The sequence below is a fragment of the Leptonychotes weddellii genome, chromosome 8 (genome assembly GCF_054177405.1).
Source record: "Leptonychotes weddellii isolate Sample4059 chromosome 8, ASM5417740v2, whole genome shotgun sequence".
In the NCBI taxonomy this organism is placed as follows: domain Eukaryota; kingdom Metazoa; phylum Chordata; class Mammalia; order Carnivora; family Phocidae; genus Leptonychotes; species Leptonychotes weddellii.
In genome coordinates, this window is record NC_138376.1 from 41558167 (window position 1) to 41577035 (window position 18869).

At 36.3% G+C, this 18869-nt stretch overlaps 1 protein-coding gene across 1 annotated transcript in view; it reads left to right on the forward strand.

The window, feature by feature from the left end:
- The first annotated feature begins 2248 nt into the window (after positions 1-2248).
- Positions 2249-18869, forward strand: part of TINAG (tubulointerstitial nephritis antigen) — an 86198-nt gene continuing 69577 nt past the window's right edge. Inside the window, exons 1-4 of the mRNA XM_006728128.3 lie at positions 2249-2682; positions 10031-10094; positions 10751-10840; positions 16022-16136. Coding sequence (XP_006728191.1) covers positions 2328-2682; positions 10031-10094; positions 10751-10840; positions 16022-16136 — 624 coding nt within the window. The 5' untranslated portion in view covers positions 2249-2327. The remainder of the gene's footprint in view (positions 2683-10030; positions 10095-10750; positions 10841-16021; positions 16137-18869) is intronic.

Here is an 18869-nt window from a genome sequence, read left to right on the forward strand (position 1 = left end):
GAGTGCCTAATATGTATCAAGCACTAATTGTTAGAGATAAAACAGATAACAGACAAGTTATAAATAAACAAAATTTTGTGATTTTGTAGAGCTTACATTCTGGAGAGAAAATACAGAAAATAAATAAGATCAATGAATAAAATTATAGTACGCTAGTGATAATCACACAGAAGGGTGATATTGAGTGATAGGGCTGGAGAGAAAGTGTCATTTTAGATAGACAGTGTGGGCAAGGCCTCTCTGAGATGTCATTTGAAAAAAGTACTTGAAAGAGGTGAGCAGTTGAGCCATATGGGTATCTGTAAAACATGCTTCAGGTAGAGTGAAGAGCAAGTGCAAACATTCTAAGATAGGAGTATGCCCAGCATATTGAGGAATGACAAGGTTACTGTGATGATTGGACCAGGATGAGCAATAGAATCATTTAAATTGAGGTCAGAGAGATAATGGGTTTGGAGGTCTACCTTCCATGAGGTCTTATAGCTCATGGCCTTTAGGCTGATTGAGTGCTGGGATTTTTTGAGAGAAGTGAGGGATGAGGACTAGGGAAGAAAAGAATTGAGAATATTGGTAAAAACATACTTTAAATCATCACTGAAAACAAAAGGGAGTCTAAGCAGATATAAAGCCTTATAAAGAATGGGAAGAGAATCAGGAAAGAATGAAGTTAAAGGAGAAAAGGGTTCCTAGGGGGACAATATACTTATTAATGATAGGTAACATTTACTTAGCATGTGTGATGTGCCAGGTACTTTGGGTATTATCTCATTTAAATTTTCCACCCACCTGGTGTGGTAATCAATATTATTATCCAAATTTTACAGATGAAGAAATTGAGAGATTAAGCCAAAGACATGTTCTTAGTCAATGGTGAAATAAGATTTTGAGCTCTATTAGTCTCTTAGGCTCCAGTTTGTAATATAGTGTTAAATGCTGCAGAAGATTCATGTCTGAGAATGATGGACACAGGTGTATGGGAATTGGATGTTAGGGGGTCATTGGTCATAGGTGGTGAGAATGTTGACTGCACTTTGCTGTAGTTTAGGGAGTGAATGGCAAGGAAGTCTCTACTTGCCATTTTGGGATTGGAGAGTCAGGATGATTTTGGAGAGTGATGCCAAGACGTGTAAACTTGAAACAGAAACGATAAAGGGACTTAGGCTGGTTTATAGCTAGCGAGGAAGGGGCAAGAAAGTGAAACAATGATGTGTGAATCAGATAACTTATGGGGAGTTGGAATTATGAATTAGCCTTAGAGAAGACCCTTGTTTTATAGGAAAAGATAACTGAGGACCAGAGAAGCAAATTGTGAACCCAAAGTCATAAAGCCAATTAAATAGTAGCCAGGGACCAGAGTCCGGCTTTCCTGACTGTCAAGACAAATCCTTTCTATTAGGCCACCCAGCCACACTTGCTGATTCATCATTCACTGGTTACCTCTCCCCAATCCAAAGGGAGTTATTGTAGTTAATGAATAAACACAGTATAGCAAAATCCACTGTAAATGTACAGTTCTACTAATGACATCTTGACCTTTGGGTTTCCTTCATGACTCCCTCCTCCTGCAGTTTTTTAGCACAGAGATGGACTTTTCTTGACTACAAAATGCCTTTCAGATACTGCAGATTCCTACACTGGTGACAACTAGGGACTCAGGTGAAAGGAACTAAGGTCACTCTCAGGGAATTTCTAGATGAATTAGGCTCCCCTAAACCTTGAAATCAGAATGCTTCTGGTAGGAAAATGGGGTACAGATGGGAAATCAAACTGGTGTGTGACTGGGCATGATTTAGAGCAACTGTTATTGATATGACAGATTCTAGCAGGCAACCTCATGAAAGCTTGGATTTTAGTTGCAGTGCAAGTAGGTGAAATGAGTAATTGTGTTTTTGACTTTCCAATTTCCTACATCTTGCCAGTGGTTATTGCAGCCATAATTTGGGCCATGTGTAATCCAGAGAGGTTTCTGATTTAAGAATCTAGATTTTTTTTTGGAGGTAAGCAATATTCAATGTAGTTCAACTATGCATAAGATTTTATGTATTTATTTTATGGTGATGGATATTTTTTGCATGATATAAAATATACATTTTTAACTTTGAAGGAATGACAAGGGTCTATTTTTAACACTTACATTATCTTGGGCAAACATTGAAATTCTTGATTAATGTTTAACTACAAGAAGTATACTCAGGTCAAGTAAAGAATCTCTTAAAGGATTCAGGCTGAGTTGTCTTGATAATTAGAATTCCAGCTCCAAGGAGAAGCCCCAAAGCCAAGGGTATTGACTATAACAGAAAGTGGTAGCCCCATCTGACGTCTAGAAAATGTGGACTGGATATAAGATCTTAATCTTTTCCTATCTTACTACAGAAATTTGGATGGAGAAACAGTATTTTTCTCAAAGAGAAGTGAACCCAGGACCTGCTTTCACTAGGAATCACACAGTTTGGGAAGGTCCTCGATTCAAAAGAGCCATTTTCAAAGGGCAATACTGTAGAAGTTTTGGTTGTTGTGAAGACAGAGATGATGACTGTGCCACTCACTTTTATGAGGCAAATGCATTATGTTACTGTGATAAATTCTGTGAAAGGGAAAATTCTGATTGCTGTCCTGATTACAAGTCATTTTGCCATGAAGAGAAAGAATGGCCTCCTCACACAAAGCCTTGGGATCCAGAAGGTAGGCTTTGGCAATGTGTTTAAGTGAGTGCCTGGTTCATTGCAAGATCTGTCAATTTTCTTTTCCTCTCCTCCCTTCTTACCTTCCTTCCTTCCTTTCTTAAGAGGAGGTGAAAAATGAATATTATGATTGAATAAATTTCCTTGGATTGTTAAAGTGCTTTGCTTTAGATGCAAGATACCTGCATTATACTAGAACCTTCAAAAAAGTTCTGGGGTGATGGCCATGAATGCCGGTCTGGATCCTGTTGTGAATACTGACTCAGTGTATATAAGGGTTCCTTAAAACTCTTTCTTTCTTTGTAAAATGTTTTGACAACAGGACTCCTAAGCTCTTTTGAGTGTAACCTCTTAGGGCGTTTCATTAGTCACAGGCCTGATCATCGGCAGACTTGTCTAACATTTTGCTTATTATGTCATATGACTAAGGGACCTCCTGGCATTAGAACTTGTGGTATAGCAATGCCATTAAAACCAGTGCAAAAGCAAAATTAAGTCAGCTAGCTACCTGCCTAAGTAATACCAAATAGATTTTTCATATGCATTTTTGTTTTGTTTCATTTTTCTAATCTGGGATTTTTTAAACCTTTGAAACAAAGGAAAGCTTCCTATGGAGTAATTGTAAAAGTCAAAGATTGAGTGGATAAGTACAAATAATTCAAAAGGAGAATGATGGTATTTACTACATTGGTCTAATTATAGGAGAATGGTTCTAGATTCTGAGCAATCAATACATCTAAGATTTGCAACAAAATGCAAAGCAACACTCTTTTGCTGTACTTAAATAAAGCCCTATTCTTTTTTATTGCCCATCACATCAGATCTCCTCAGCAGAAGTGCAGGTTTAATCAGAGCTCTGTAACACTACTGTAGATGAGTGATGATGACTAGAAATTTCAGTTGAAGACAATTTAGGATCAACTAGGATTTGGCGTCCTTATTTCAAAATCAAGATCTCCTTTCAAAATCCAGACGCCTTTGCCTTCATTCTCAATAATGTTATGTTGCTCGTAAAATTGAGGGAATGCCTCTTAAAAGATGTATGTATTGGGTTAAAATTTCCACAGAACTGTCATTTATCCCAGACCTTTGCCTCTACCAATATACAGCTCAGAAAACATCAAACATTTATTTTATCCTAAAAAGTGGCAGATCCTTTACTAAGAATGGAGAATCTAGTCATTCATCAAAAATTTTTCATTGAATATCTTCGCTATGCCAGGCATTGTACTTAGTGCTGGGGCACCAATGGGGAAGAAAAAGACAAGATCTTACTCTCTTTGAAGTGACAGTCAAGTTGCCAGGGAGGAGGTAAGATATTTAACAAAGTCATTGTGCTGTTGCAAATTGTGATAAATTCTAGGAAGGAAACACTTAGGGTGCTGTAAGAGAATATCAGAATGTGACATTAATATGTAAAATAGAACATCAGCCTGAAGGGAGTGTCAGCAAGGAGACTCTGGGAGTGAGGAGAAGTGAGCTGACCTGAAGGAGAATTGACATGTGTAAATCTGAGAGAGAGAGGAGCTTGGCCTGGTCCAGGAACTGGAATGTGGCCCACATTTCTGGAGAGTAATGTTTAGCGGAGGGCTTGGAGGGGTGCATGAAATGAGGTTTGACGGGTAAGGAGAGGTCAGATTATGCCAGAATGTATAGGCTATATTAAGGATTTGAGATTTTATTCTGTTACAAGGACTTATTGAAAGATGTTAAGTAGGAATAGTGTTGGCTTCATGAGTGTTGAGTCTCAATATTACATATAAGCTGTAGTGCTTTTGATGCACTACAATGCATTTGAGCTTTTCTTATTTGAGACATAGTTCATTTAGAAAAGTAATTGCTACTTCTTCAATGTCCATTTTTGCTTGAGAGCTAGAATTTTGCTGTGACTTTAATTTAGGGTCATGTTTTAGGTAGAACTTATGTTCCAGGTATAGTTTTTATTCCATTCATTATGAAGGGAAGCAATTAATCATTTTATTTAGTAGCAAAAAGTTCACATTAGACTATAATTGCTCTTATGAAGGTAATTTGTTTTCTTTTGTTTTATCTTGTGAAAGTAGCTGGTCGAAAGAAAATAGCACTATACAATATTAAAAATCATACAAAATTAAAAACACAATGGTTATTATTTATACCAATTTTTGCATGTATAATCTGACTTTCTTCTGAGATGCTAAGTTGTTCATTCACTGATCTACTAAATATTATTTTTCAATTATCTAATTATATGGTATTATCTAGTTCTTTATACTGCAACTGTCCCGAGATCTTTTTAAACCAGGGACTTAACACTATGTACACCATCTTAAAGGTTATAAAAATAAATATGTACCTTTTATATAAACTGGAAGTAGGACATTACTGGTAAATAACTTCCTTCTGTGTGTTTTTTTTCCTCTCCATCTCTGATGGTAACTTCTAGTAATTGGAGGATTTCAATGTCAGATACTGAAAGCAAGTAATAGAGTTCAAAAGAGAACCAGAATGGATTTTCCAGACAAATCTTTTGGTGTAGCAGATTTTAAGGGAATAGTCTAGTATACCATATGTTGTGAACAGACCTCAGTTAATTTAATTATGCAGAACTTTTATGTTCACATTGGTAAAAAATGTGTGTAAACCACTGACACATTTGAATTGTTATTCACTCCTTCACAACCTCCTTAACCACATTATAATGAAGATAAGTCACAGTCCAAATTCTGCCATACACACTAATAGTTACAAAAATATATATTGGTAAGGAGACATACACCAATTCAATAACCTGTGTAAGCGTCATGAAGTCTCAAGTCCCTGTCCTTTAGAGGTTCCCACATCTACCTTGCTTGAGTAATTTATTGGAGGCACATGTGATAATAATACAAAGGTAGAATTTTGTTACCTGTGCAGTGGGCATCAGGGAATGAGAATGCCTACTACCCAGTGGCTGGGACACAGAACTTTCTAGAGATCAATCCTAGGGCATCAGGTCTATGAAGAAAGGCTTTTGACCTTAAGAGAAACATAACCTCTTGGCTGTAAGAGTAGGAGTATGGGGCATGACTTTTAAATAGTTTAGCTAATATATATAAATTGAATACTATTAATTTAACCAATAAGAGCTGATTACTTATATCCATTATGTTGATTAACAAGCCACTAACTTTACCAATTAAAGCCCATTTCTGACGTTCATTATATTGGTAGTCTAGTGTTCATCCAAAGATGGATAATGGAAGCATTTAAAGCAACTACCCCGGAGTCTGGCGTTTCAGAATGATTGCTACTGACCACCTCTGGGATGTGGATTCCTGATCTGAGCAAGTAACTGTCTTCCTAAAGTGAAGTTTAGACCAACACAGATATTATAAAGCATTATGATGAAGTATTAAAATAAATTACAGACATCATATTACTATCTTTTTAAAAAAATCAATGGGCCAACTATTTCATTCTCCAAATACCTGATTTGCCTTATCTTGTATTAATGGCTGTTAAGTTGTAAAATCCTATTAATTTCAACAGCCAATATATATTTTTTTCTTTTGTCGAGATGCTATGTGGGTAACCATTTTGATTAACTCACTCTGAGGTGCTTCATACACATTTGATTGAGAAAATAAAGCCACCAGGGATTCTCTCATCTCCATCATCATAATTTTCAACCTCCTTCCCTCTGGGTTATTCTTACACTCTTGGAGCTCTGAATCCTGCCCTTTCTTGTCTTTTTAATCTTCACCATTACAACTGTCTCTCTCTTTTTTTTCTCTTCTCCCTCCTCCTCTCCCTCTTTCCCTCTCTTTCTTTCCTAAAGCATCATTTCTCCCCCTTCTTTCCTGGATCAGTGATCAATTTACAAAATGTGTTTTTTCTAGGTCCCAAGTTTGAAAAAGCCCTCCCTTGGCCTTAACCAGCATGTGTCTCATTTCCTTTTTTTTTTTTTTCCTTTGGTAAAATAACTAAAAGAAACATTTGCTTCCTGACTTCCAAGTCTTTCATCAACCCATTCCTACAGGATGTCATTCCTTGCTACTTCGCCAAAATCCCTCTTGGCAGGGTCAGTGACTTTCCTATCATCAAATGCAACATTCAGATGTCTGTTCTCCTTTTCTTGACCTCTCATTTGTACTCTACACAGTTGACCATCTCTGTTTATGAAATACTTTCTTCTCTTGCTTCGAAGGCTCTACTCTCTCCTGAATTCCCTACTTCCTCACAGGCAACTCTTTCCCTTTCCTCTTCTGAATGTCTACTGGCTGGAGTATTTTAAGCTCAGTCTTGGCCCTCTTTCTCTCACCTATATACAGTCTCTCAAATGGATTGTTATTTAGTCTCAAGGCTTTTCTTTTAATTGTATGTTACTGTCTCTCAAATTTGTTCTCCAGCCTTGACTTAACTCTGGACTTCCAGAAACTACTCTACTTGACATTATCTACTAGGATGTCTCACCTAAATCTAAAATATGAGAGCAGAACTCTTGATTTCTTGCCAACAAGCCTGTTCCTTATTTCAGTGATAGATTCGCTGCCCCTCTATGGCTCAAGCCAAAATCCCAGTGAGACATGCTTAATTCCTCTTTCTCCTTATTCCCCAAATTCAGTCCGAGAACAAGTTCATTGCTTAAACTCCAAATTACATCCAACCACTGCTCTCCCTCCTCACTGTTATTATGCAAATCCTTCATTCCTCTGGCAGCCCCACCCCATTCAGCGCTGGGTAAGTGATGAGGGCAGAGACATTTTCAGTAAGGCCTCATAGGTTACCATGAGAAGTTGGGTTTAAGAAGGGGCACATGCACTCCAATGTTCATAGCACCAATGTCCACAATAGCCAAACTGTGGAAGGAGCCAAAATGCCCTTCAACAGATGAATGGATAAAGAAGATGTGGTCCATATATACAAAGGAATATTACTCAGCCATCAGAAAGGATGAATACCCACCATTTGCATTGACATGGATGGAACTGGAGGGGATTATGCTATGTGAAATAAGTCAAGCGGAGAAAGTCAATTATCATATGGTTTCACTTATCTGTGGAACATAAGGAATATCATGGAGGACATTAGGAGAAGGAAGGGAAAAATGAAGGGGGGGAAATCAGAGGGGGAGATGAACCATGAGAGATTATGGACTCCGAGAAACAAACTGAGGGTTTCGGGGGGGGATGGGTTAGCCTGGTGATGGGTATTAAGGAGGGCATGTATTGCAATGAACACTGGGTGTTATACGCAAATAATGAATCATGGAACACTACATCAAAAACTAATGAAGTACTGTATGGTGACTAACATAATAAGAAGAAGTTGGGTTTTATTCTAAATTTGATGTGAAATAACGAGGATTTTAAGCAGGAAGTGACACAATAAAGATTTTAAAAGTCCTCTCTAAATGCTGGGTAGGGAAATGAGGGATACATTGGAACCAGGCAGGAGTATAGAAAAGGATTGGACTATCTCTATATAATGTAGAAGTTGACACTCTACTTTTTCAGCCCCTTGACAAGGCTCAGATGAACTGATTACGGCTTTCATTAAAGAGGGCATGTGATATGATGTGCACTGGGGATTATACACAACTAATGAATCGTTGAACATTGTATCGAAAACTAATGATGTACTATATGTTGGATAATTGAATTTAAATAAAAAAAAAAGAGGCCAACTTTCAAGTGAGATTACGATAAACATAGTTTCTCATAGTAAACTCTGACTTGGTATTAAGGAAGGATGACCAAGAAAGGGAACTTTTGCTAACACTAGATTTAGTACTGGTGATTTGGGGTAGGCCTGGTGATAACATTTTCTTGACTTCAAAATTATTAGCTAGAGTACAGGTCAGAGAAGGGACTTTTTTTTTTCCCCTTAAGACTTTTGTGATTTCTGTTTCCTTTATCTATGTAACTGGTATGTTGGACAAGGAATATTTATGAGGTATGATTAAAAATCAGCTTTGGTTTTGACTTCTCCCCTGTCCTTTAAAACTAGTCAGAAAAGTACTTTCCTTGATTATGAAAACTTGAGTTGTTGCATGAATTTTCTGTCACCCCTAGGTCATAAAAGTTTGAGGGTTTCTTTAAGTTCTATAGTGGAAGTTCATTTATTTCAAATCTCTAATACTGAGTAGTGATTAAAACTCTGGACTTGTTTTAAAGTTAAATCTTTCCCCTCCCTGAATTTGCTATGTCTAGAAGCCTGTGGTCCAGGAGAAAGGTGGTTTTTGCTTCTCTTCCTATGATTGTGGGGTGTTAAAAATCCTGGGAAAGAGATAAATAGATGCAAATGCATAGAGATTTTAGATTCATTAAGCAACATATTGAACTCTAAAAACAGTACATGATGAAGAGTGGCAGCTGTGAAGTTTTCTATGAAACCATTATTTGAAGAATCAGAGGAGAGCAAATTCCCTAAGTGGCTTTTGTGACATTGTGGTTAGGAGTTAAACCAAGTCCCTTGGAATGATTTCTAAACATGTACATTTTTCCCTATGATTGTACGAATAAAATGTTAGGATTCATTTTGTTTGAATAGAGACCATGGATGTGATCTATCAATTACATGTTTCTATCAAAGTTTTCACATGACAAAGTCAATAGTAACCAAGGTAGTAAATTTTACTACCTTTGCCAAGTCAGAGTGAATTTTAAATTTGTGTGAATTATATTTTTGAAATGGATTTCTTTTGTAAACAGGGTGCTATTTTCACCATATCTTATTGATGGTTTTCATATAATGATAATACACCATTGGTCTCTTTTAAGTAGTTTATATAATCTGGTAAACTAGTTAACAGCTAGTTTCAGTTAATTGAGAAACATTTGGATTTGGAACACAAATGGCTATAATCTTTATGAATTTTTCTCCTGATCCAAATTCTGAAGAAAAAAATAGAATTTGTCTTTAAAACGTGAATTCAATGAGACAGCTTCACATTTTGGTCCAAAACTTTGAGCTCCTTACTCCTGTCATATACAATTAGTCATACTCACTTCTGAGACTTGATTAGATTTTTTAAACGAGAAAAGCCATAAATTTATCCAAACACCGTCTCATTGCTCACCCATTTAAACACATAAATTATTTTTTCAGTGTGGTTAGTGATTAATTCTGTGGTAATCAAGTTTTCATGCTTTACAAATCCTCTGTTGGGACATAATATGCAGTTTTAAAGATAAAAGCTCATGGAATAAGCTTAGAAAAATTCCGTACGTAAACCTTGACACAAACCAGATGTGGATTTTCATCACAGTGACACCAAATATTTTTGCATATTTGAGAAACTAAACAGAATTTTAGGTTACTTGTGATGTTAATGCACTTTATTATTCAATTTAGAATTTTCATTTGTTTACATGTTATGTTGACAGGTTGCCTCAGAGACGGTCAACCTTATGAAGAAGGATCAGTAATTAAAGAAAACTGCAACTCCTGGTAATGAATTTAAGTGGCACAGAACTGAATTCTACTGTCTGTGTATGTTTTCTTCAAATAAAAGTAGTATTGTGAAATAAAACATAAATACAGATAGAATCATAAGTCATAGGATATTGCATAGCTGTAGCTTTATATAAGCATATTTGATGAGTGTTGACAAATCTAATCCTGGATATATCTTTTAATGCTATAGCATGTTGTTCATGACAGTGGCCTTCATCATACAGCAGGCCTGCATGAAATATACCTCTTAATTATAAGCATTCAACAGGCAAGGTATACTACAGGCAAATTGTGTTTCTTTGATCACAGTAGCTATATATAAAAACAGGCTGCCTTCAAATGGTTATCCTGCAGAAAGTTTCCAAATACAAATACACTGAATCTACTGTCTAAATTTTCTCATGTTTTCAAACTTCAATGACTGTGTGGTCATTTCATTTATTAACTGCCTAGAGGAGAAGTTAAGAGCATATTGAGTGGTAGCTAATGCATATGTTATTATTTTATTTTTGCCAAGAATCCAATAGGTATATGGCTATCATGAATCAAAAATATGTTTTATGCCTTAACAGTGTGAAATTCTGGTTGCTAATTTTGTAAATGTACTTCATAAAAGCTAGGCCACTTTTGTAATTTTTACGTCTTTGCAGCACATGCTCAGGACAGCAATGGAAATGTTCCCAGCTTGTCTGCCTTGTTCAACCAGAACTAATTGAACATGTCAATAAAGGAGACTATGGGTGAGAAAAATCTTGCTTTATAGACATTTTTGGCAGTCCCAGTTAGTTTTCAGGCTTCAAACAATGTACTTCCTATCATTTACTTCTAAAAATGGCCATTATTTCAAAAGAAAGAGTGGGAGAGAAATGGAAAGAGAAGTAGAAAGACATGTAAAATAGGAATGCATCGTGGTAAATATTAAATAATTAAAAATTAAAATGCACAAAGAAATATAGAACAGGGTCTTAAACCGTCTCAGAAGGAGCAGTGTTATGGTGTGAGTCAGGGGAGGGAGCTTTAGTTTGCATAAAGATTTAGGCAAAATTAGGAAGTAGGCAAAATTGATTTTTTTCATATGAACCATCTTTCTCCCTCTGCTGCTGCCCTGACCCAGCCAATCAGCTATCATGGGAGAATCAGACCCTAACAGGTTAGTATTTAATCTTGATGATTCCCCAAATAGCCAGTCCATCTAGACAATTTCACTGACATGACTTATGTAGCCAAATTCACTTACAGTTGAATCAAAAGACAGGCTGAGGCACATTACTTTGCTAATAAACTAAATATAGAGCTGATTGACACTTAAACATGGGAAATAATGGTTTGATGCTCTCTGACAGATTAATAAATTAGATGGCTTCTCCAATCACACAGAGGGAATTATGATGTCATTGCTAACACGGGTTTTCTTTACTGAACTGAAAGGAAGAGGGATAGCCCGCCTGGTTATCTGCCTCAGGATTTCTCCATTGCCATTGATCGAATCTCTGTATAACCTCGGTAACATTTTCCACATTCTGGAAAAGATTTCACATAAGAAGATCTATTATCAAGTAACTATAAAAGTGATGTAATGCTGAAATGCATTTTAAAAAATTAAAAGTATCACTTGCTTCCACATAGAAGACCATAAGACAGATATTTTACAACACAGTGGGGACACTCAATGTCCCCAAAGTATTTTCTAGGAAGACATGAAATTGAGAAGGTTATATATTTTTCACATTAATATTCTTAATTAATTAATTATTAATTAATTAATTAATCTTAATTAATATTCTTAAGCCATGCTCAATTCCTGTGTGTGTATACATGTTTAGCCAATATTTTAGGTGATAATATGATATTTTAAGTATTTCTAGGGAAAATATAATTTTCTGTGGCTAAGTGATAATTAAATCATTAAAAGAACATCAGAGTATGTGTCATCATAAGAAATTATCTGAATCAGATAACTGAATCAGTTCTTAAAATAATTCAAATGCTTGACCTACGGAGCACATACGTCCAAGAAGCCCTCAGCAGTCTACTTTTCCACTGTCCCAGAACCCACAGGAAACCATAGTTGAAGGCGACGTGGAAAGTACACGTAAGAATACGGAAGCTGGTAGGCATGTTGTCTTCCTTGGAAGGAAGAATTTTCTTGCTATCGTTTGTTCACTGTGAGATTACTCCTGGACGAGTAATTTTGCCTTTTGCAGCTAACATCGATGACCTTAAAAGGACAAAAAGTGAGGGATATTTGGAGCAAAAGGAAACATCCTTTGCCCATAGGAAAAAAAGTTAAGTAAAAGAGACAAGCTTATGAAGAAACAGAGTGAAACTAAAATTATTTACCAGACGACAAAAGGCAAGGGGAGGCCTTGAATTTAAAAGACAGTTCTGACTCTCAGATATATTCTGGTCCTGATGTTCAAATTGTTTTCATGTGTGAAAATAGAAGCATATCCTTCAATACTTACTAAGTGCTTTTTAAAATAGCCTACACGCAAATATATACAATCTTTGCTTTAAGACATTTATTTTTCTCATCTTGGTGGTGTTTTAGATCCAAGTCTTTCTTCCTTCTACATAAGCTACTTCAGTGCATATTTATTCCCTGTGTTATTGTTCAACACAACCAATTAATATTAACGAAACGTGTTTCTCTTATGGCACGGCTGAGGATAGAAATAAATAGTTTCTGTCTTACAGGAATTTACAATCTAGCTGAGGAGTCAACATGTCATCCTTTGTGAAAGGATTTCTGATGATAGGACAGTATGTAAGTGCCAAATTGGTAGCAAGTAATAATGTTAGTGGAACAAAGAGAGATAGATAACTGTTCCAGTTATCTGCTGTGGGGCAGGAAACCACTCCAGAATTTAATAGCTTAAAACCATAAGCTTTTCATTGGTTTACTTCAGTAACTTGGGATAGACTTAGCTGAAGCTCTTTTCCTGATCTCTCTTGGGGTTACTCAGATGTCTATAGATATCTGGAGACTCAACTGGAGCTGAATTGTCTAAGGTGGCGTCATTCCCATGCCTGGTGGTTGGTGCTGGTTTTGGTGGGCCCACGCGTCTCCAGCAGGCTAGCCTTAGCCTCTTCATATAGTGTGAGTGTTCTAAAAGGGCATGAGGGAGAGTTGTAAAGGGCATCCCTGTAGGCCTAAGCTTGAAAGACACACAGCATCAATTCTCCTGGCTTTTATTGGGCGAAGCAAGTCACTAGCCCTGCCCACATTCAAAGGTTGGGGAAATAGATTCCACCTCTTGGTACCAAGAGTCACAAATAATTTGTGGCCATTTTTAATCTGTCACATCTCTAAACTTGATTTTTTTTTTTTTTATGAACTCAAAACCTAGTCTGTTGGATAAGTTGGCCTTGGTTTTTTTTTACCGGTTTCTCAAATCAACATACCCCAAACCAGACAGGTTAACCTCTTCAACCTGCCCTTGGTGAATGGCCTTTCCCTCTGCTTTGTTAGCCAAGCCAGAAAATTGGAAATTAGTTTTGATTCTTATCTCCTCTTCTCTCTCAGTCACTAGTCTTTTATAATTTACACATTCATAGTTTCTTTCAGATATTTATTTTTTCTATATCTCTGCTATATTCTAGTGTATTTCTTTATCAAGCCTCATTTGAGATGACCTGATTTTTCTCTCTGTTTCCAGTCTGACCAAACTGCATCCAATTCTTTATACTTTCATGGTTATCCCTCTAAATCAAGGCTCTGACTCTGCTGTTCATGTTCTTAAAAATCCTCAGTGATACTCCATTGCTTGTAGAATATCTTTATACTCCTTAGCATATGTAACACTGGCCCAAATGCTTCTTTACTACCTCATTTCTTATGCTCTTTCCAGCTTCTGTCTCCCTCAGCCCTCTCATGGGTTCGGCATTGAACTTACCTGCTCTTCCTTAAATGTGCTACCCAGTTTCAAACCTGCTCCTGAGTTGCCTTTAAAAAAAAAAAAGGAAAGAAAAAGAATAATTGTCCTTTTCTTTCACATCTGTCCACCAAACTTATTCTCATCCTTCCAGACTGAGCACTAAAGTCACTTTCTGTAACGAAATTATGCCAACTCCTTTGGGCAGAGTTATATTTGAGTTCTCTACTCTGATCATACCCTGACCTACTGCTAATAATCTTTGCCGTTTTTTTAGGGTATGAGCCCTGTGAGGGTAGAGAAATTTACTTATTACCATGTTTTAAGAGAGAATATGATAAATGAAGACTGTTCAGTAAGTGCTAAATTGGATTAAAGGGAAAGTTATGAGTCTAGATCAAAGAGGGTGGCTTAGAGTGGTAGTCCTTTCATACTTTTTTGAGCATAAGTCATAGTAAAACATACATTTAACTTTGTGACTTAGTATACACACATATGTGCACATGAATATCTATACAAATACATGTACACACACACACCTACTATATAAAAACAGTACTCACCCTCACTACATGCAGTAAGTTCTAATATTTCCCATTATTTCTCCTGTATTCTATTTATTTCTTAAAATATTGATCCCTGCTCACTAAATTGAGGGATTAATTAAATGACCACAAATGTATCTGAATGTTTGAAAACTACTAGTGTAGGGCACCAAAAACATACTTCACTGATGTCATGGTTTTGCCTAAGGCTGGTCCTAATGGTCTCTTACATATGCTGCAATATCTAATATCGTCAGAGGTTTCCTTGGGTGATGGAGATTGTATTCCTAAAATTGTGGCTCCAAGCTGCTTAAGGTTTTATGACCTAACAGATTCTTATAAAAGAAAACATGAACTTGCTAGGCATATTATTGAAAATCAAGCTGTATCTTCCATCATTCATGAGAGTCTATCACATTATAAGCAGTTTTGGTCATTAACACAATAGGATTAAGTTTAAAGATTTTATTTATTTATTTGCGAGAGAGAGAATGAGAGACAGAGAGCATGAGAGGGAGGAGGGTCAGAGGGAGAAGCAGACTCCCTGCTGAGCAGGGAACCCGATGCGGGACTCGATCCCGGGACCCCAGGATCATGACCTGAGCCGAAGGCAGTCGCTTAACCAACTGAGCCACCCAGGCGCCCCTAGGATTAAGTTTAGATTTGACTTAAGTACTGAAGACATATTGTCCTCAAGTTGTAAATAATTCAAACAAGCGATGATTAAATCACTTTCGTCTTTCTCATCTACTCTCATCTCTTCAGAAATTTTTCGGTGGATTTAAATGTCAATGTTAGATTTTGAAAACAAAGCTTCTTTTCCTATGTAAGGACACAAACCCTGTCTCTAAAAAATATGTACATTTTACCATCTAATTTCACATCAATTGAATTTGTATCATCATTAATAACAACTAAGATTATTGAGCACTTAACACAAATTAACTCTTTAATATATGATAGAATATTCCAGTATTTAAATAAAATATTTCAGTATAATTAATTAGCACTGATGTAATTTTTTAAAGTATAACTATTTTATCCTCAGTTTTCCATGGATACTTCCTTTTACATGGTCAAATTCTTTTCAAATCTAAATTATATATAAAGCAATTACCCTATTTACAAGTGCATTTCTATACATTCAAGCTTCTTTCTAAAATGCATTTAATGACATTTAAAAGAAACTACATATATTGGCCTTCTGCCAATTAATCCCTTATAATATGTAAAGATTTTATATTCTTCTATTTAGTCTACACTGACATTGCCTTAGGTTTCTCATATAAGTCATTAAAATAATTGAAAGAGACCTAATTTAGGAAGAGTGTCTCATAAGTTTTCCTATTAGAGTAAACAATCATGCATTCTTTATATAAAGAATATCTAGCTTACAGGAATAGTTCCAACTTTGTATAATTTCAGAAATATAAACAAACATTATTTATAAAAGTGATATTACATAACCTGTACCAATTTTTCTCTTTCATTTGTAAGGCAGATGGACAGCCCAGAACTATAGCCAATTCTGGGGGATGACTCTGGAAGAAGGTTTCAGGTACCGTCTTGGCACCCTGCCACCTAACCCCATGCTTCTCAGTATGAATGAAATGACAGTAAGTGTTCTCTCTGTCTGACTCAAGTGTGTGTGTGTTTGTACAGGTATGTTTGTATGTGCGTTTAAAGAAATTTTAAATAACTAAAATAGTGGGTTTTGAGCTTTCAGAGTTGTAATTTTGTTATATATAAATAAAAAACCTTTACCAAAATGCTTGTTACCTTCCGTAAACGTTTCACATGAACTTTGAAGTTCACCAATGTCCATTTGATAAAGTGTCCTGTCTTCACAAATGGTTGTGTTCCTTTACACTGATCATGATTTCATAGAAATTCCTATTTCTGATTATTGGTTGTTCAGTGACCCAGTGCTCAAGCAAATCATTAGTTGTCCTTGTTTTTCTTTTTTAAGTAAACACAGTTATTTTTTGAATTCATCCAAACAGAGTTGTGCTGCCTTTGGGCTACCCATTATCATACGAGGCTAAGAGAAATGTCAGTGACTGCAGATATGCGCACTATGGTGATTCATAAATTTCCTCAAAATTTCCACTACAGGAATACCTTCAAATTTTGCCAGGTGACCCTGCAAACTCCTTCGTGAAATTGCTGCATTTCCTACACTCTTAAGCTTCATGCCATTGTATTGGCTTTCCCTTTCATTTTTAGGAGATGGTATCATCCCATAATGGGTATCTTGTATAAAGAGGCTTTTATCTCTCCAGTATCACAGACCTCTAACTCATAGAGCTGCAGTTTAACCACCAGATGTGTGGTGTCGCAGGCACACATACTTCCCAGTTGAGATGTTGACTGTATTCAAGGCCTAGTTCAAATGCCCAAAGCTGATCGGTGCTCACAGGTGGTGGGAATGCAGCCTTTTCTCTTTGCAAGGCAGGCTTTGCATCCTGGCTGCCTGGAAGCTCCCAGTGGCTTGGGAGCCAGCAGGGTTGTTGTTTGCCTTTGGATGAGTTGTAAATCCACAGGTTCTCGTGAAGCATTTAATGTACTTTGCTTTCCAGAGATGTAATCCCCTGAGTTATTATACCAATTCAAATTGCAGTAGAAGAGCTTGCTAAATTATAACCAGTATCAGAAAAGATCATAATAGCTGCCACGTATTGAGGAGATGTGTGGTTAAGCGCTCTTATAAGCACTTTCATACCTTATCTCATCTAATTCCCACAGCAGCTTGATGTAGTGGGTACTATAATTATCCACATTTTAAAGACAAGAAAATTGAGATTGAGAGAGGTTAAGTCACACTGATATTGGGAAAAGTGAAAAACCACCACAGAATTACTTAAAGTGCAGAGCCAGGACATCTTCGAACATCTCCCAAAAATAGTCCCTAGAGTTCCAGTAGAATCAGTTAGCTTTGGTCAACACAGGTTCAAAATAGCAAAAAGCAGAGCTAATTTTATGAAATAATCAGCTTAGATATACTTTTGGATCTTTCCTAGAACAAGTAAGATATAAAAATCTTTAGAGATGTGGCTTGGATTCATGGTTTTTAGTGACCTAATTATAGGATCAATTGGAAGAATTATTATTATTTGGATGCTTTCTTTTTCATCTTTATCCCCAACTGGGGGAAAAAAAAGAGGAAGAATTATTTAAGAAAAGAATAAATTCACTCCCTTTATAAGGATTGCTCTTTCCCTTTTATTAAGGGCCCAGTCAGCCAAATACTCATTTGGGTGTCTATATACATTTTCTCTGGATTATTTCTAACCTTTCCTTTTTAAGCTTTAATTTTTGTAACCTGGAATATTTTATATTCTAGAGAATATGAGGTTGTCACTCACCTCAGTATAGAAAAGGAAGTCAAATTCTAATTCGTCATTTATTGGGTGCTAGAGATTTGTTTGCATGAAAGTCTTTGTGGTGATATTTAAACGAAAAATCCTAATGATTAGTACTTTGGGAGAATTAAAATTGCTGAGTGCTATGAATTAGTGTAATATAGTTGTCAGCTTATTCCAGGACAGCAATAAGGAAAATTTGGCTGATCTGTAAGAGTTCCATTACCCACTTATGATGTAAGGCAAGGAAATAGCTTCATATTTCTAGGGCATAGTAGCTTGAGGACTGAGGGTCTTTTCAAAAAGTTTCTGAGTATTAGAGTTGTCCTAATATCTGGAGATATAAGAAAATCAGAAATATAAGACATACTTGCAGGAAGTGAACCGAGTTGAACTAGTTACTACAGAAAGACATGTTAATTTTTAGCCTGGTGACTACATAGAAAATATCTCAATACATCAACTTGCCTCAAAGTACAGTGCAAATGAGTTCTTTTTTTGTAGATATGTTTCTGGATAACTTTTTTCTCCTCACTTTTTTCCAACTTTTTTTTTTTAATATGATTTTCAACATAGGTTGGTCTATGTGTAGAACTACCGTAGGTAGGCAGTTGCCAAGACTGGTAATGATTTTGTTGAGGAACTCCACTGCATTCCCACCCCCAAAACATCTTCCTTTCCTTGACCATGTTACCTGGATGAGAGTTGGGGTTCATATAATTCTTTATCCGGGGTGGGAAAGATGAGCCATGAGTCCTTCCTGGTTTCTGGGAAAGCTCTTCCCTTCCCTGTCTGGATTCCTGATTTCATTCCTTGGGTTAAGTCACTATTCCCATAATGTATCTGCTGAGCATGAGTTAGAGAAATATCAGTAGGCATTGTACAAAGAGTTCTATGATCATATAGATATGACCTAAATGGATTTGTTGAATCTATATGAATTCATTCAATCCAAATGAATATTTGTAGAGTGTGGTTAGTAACAGT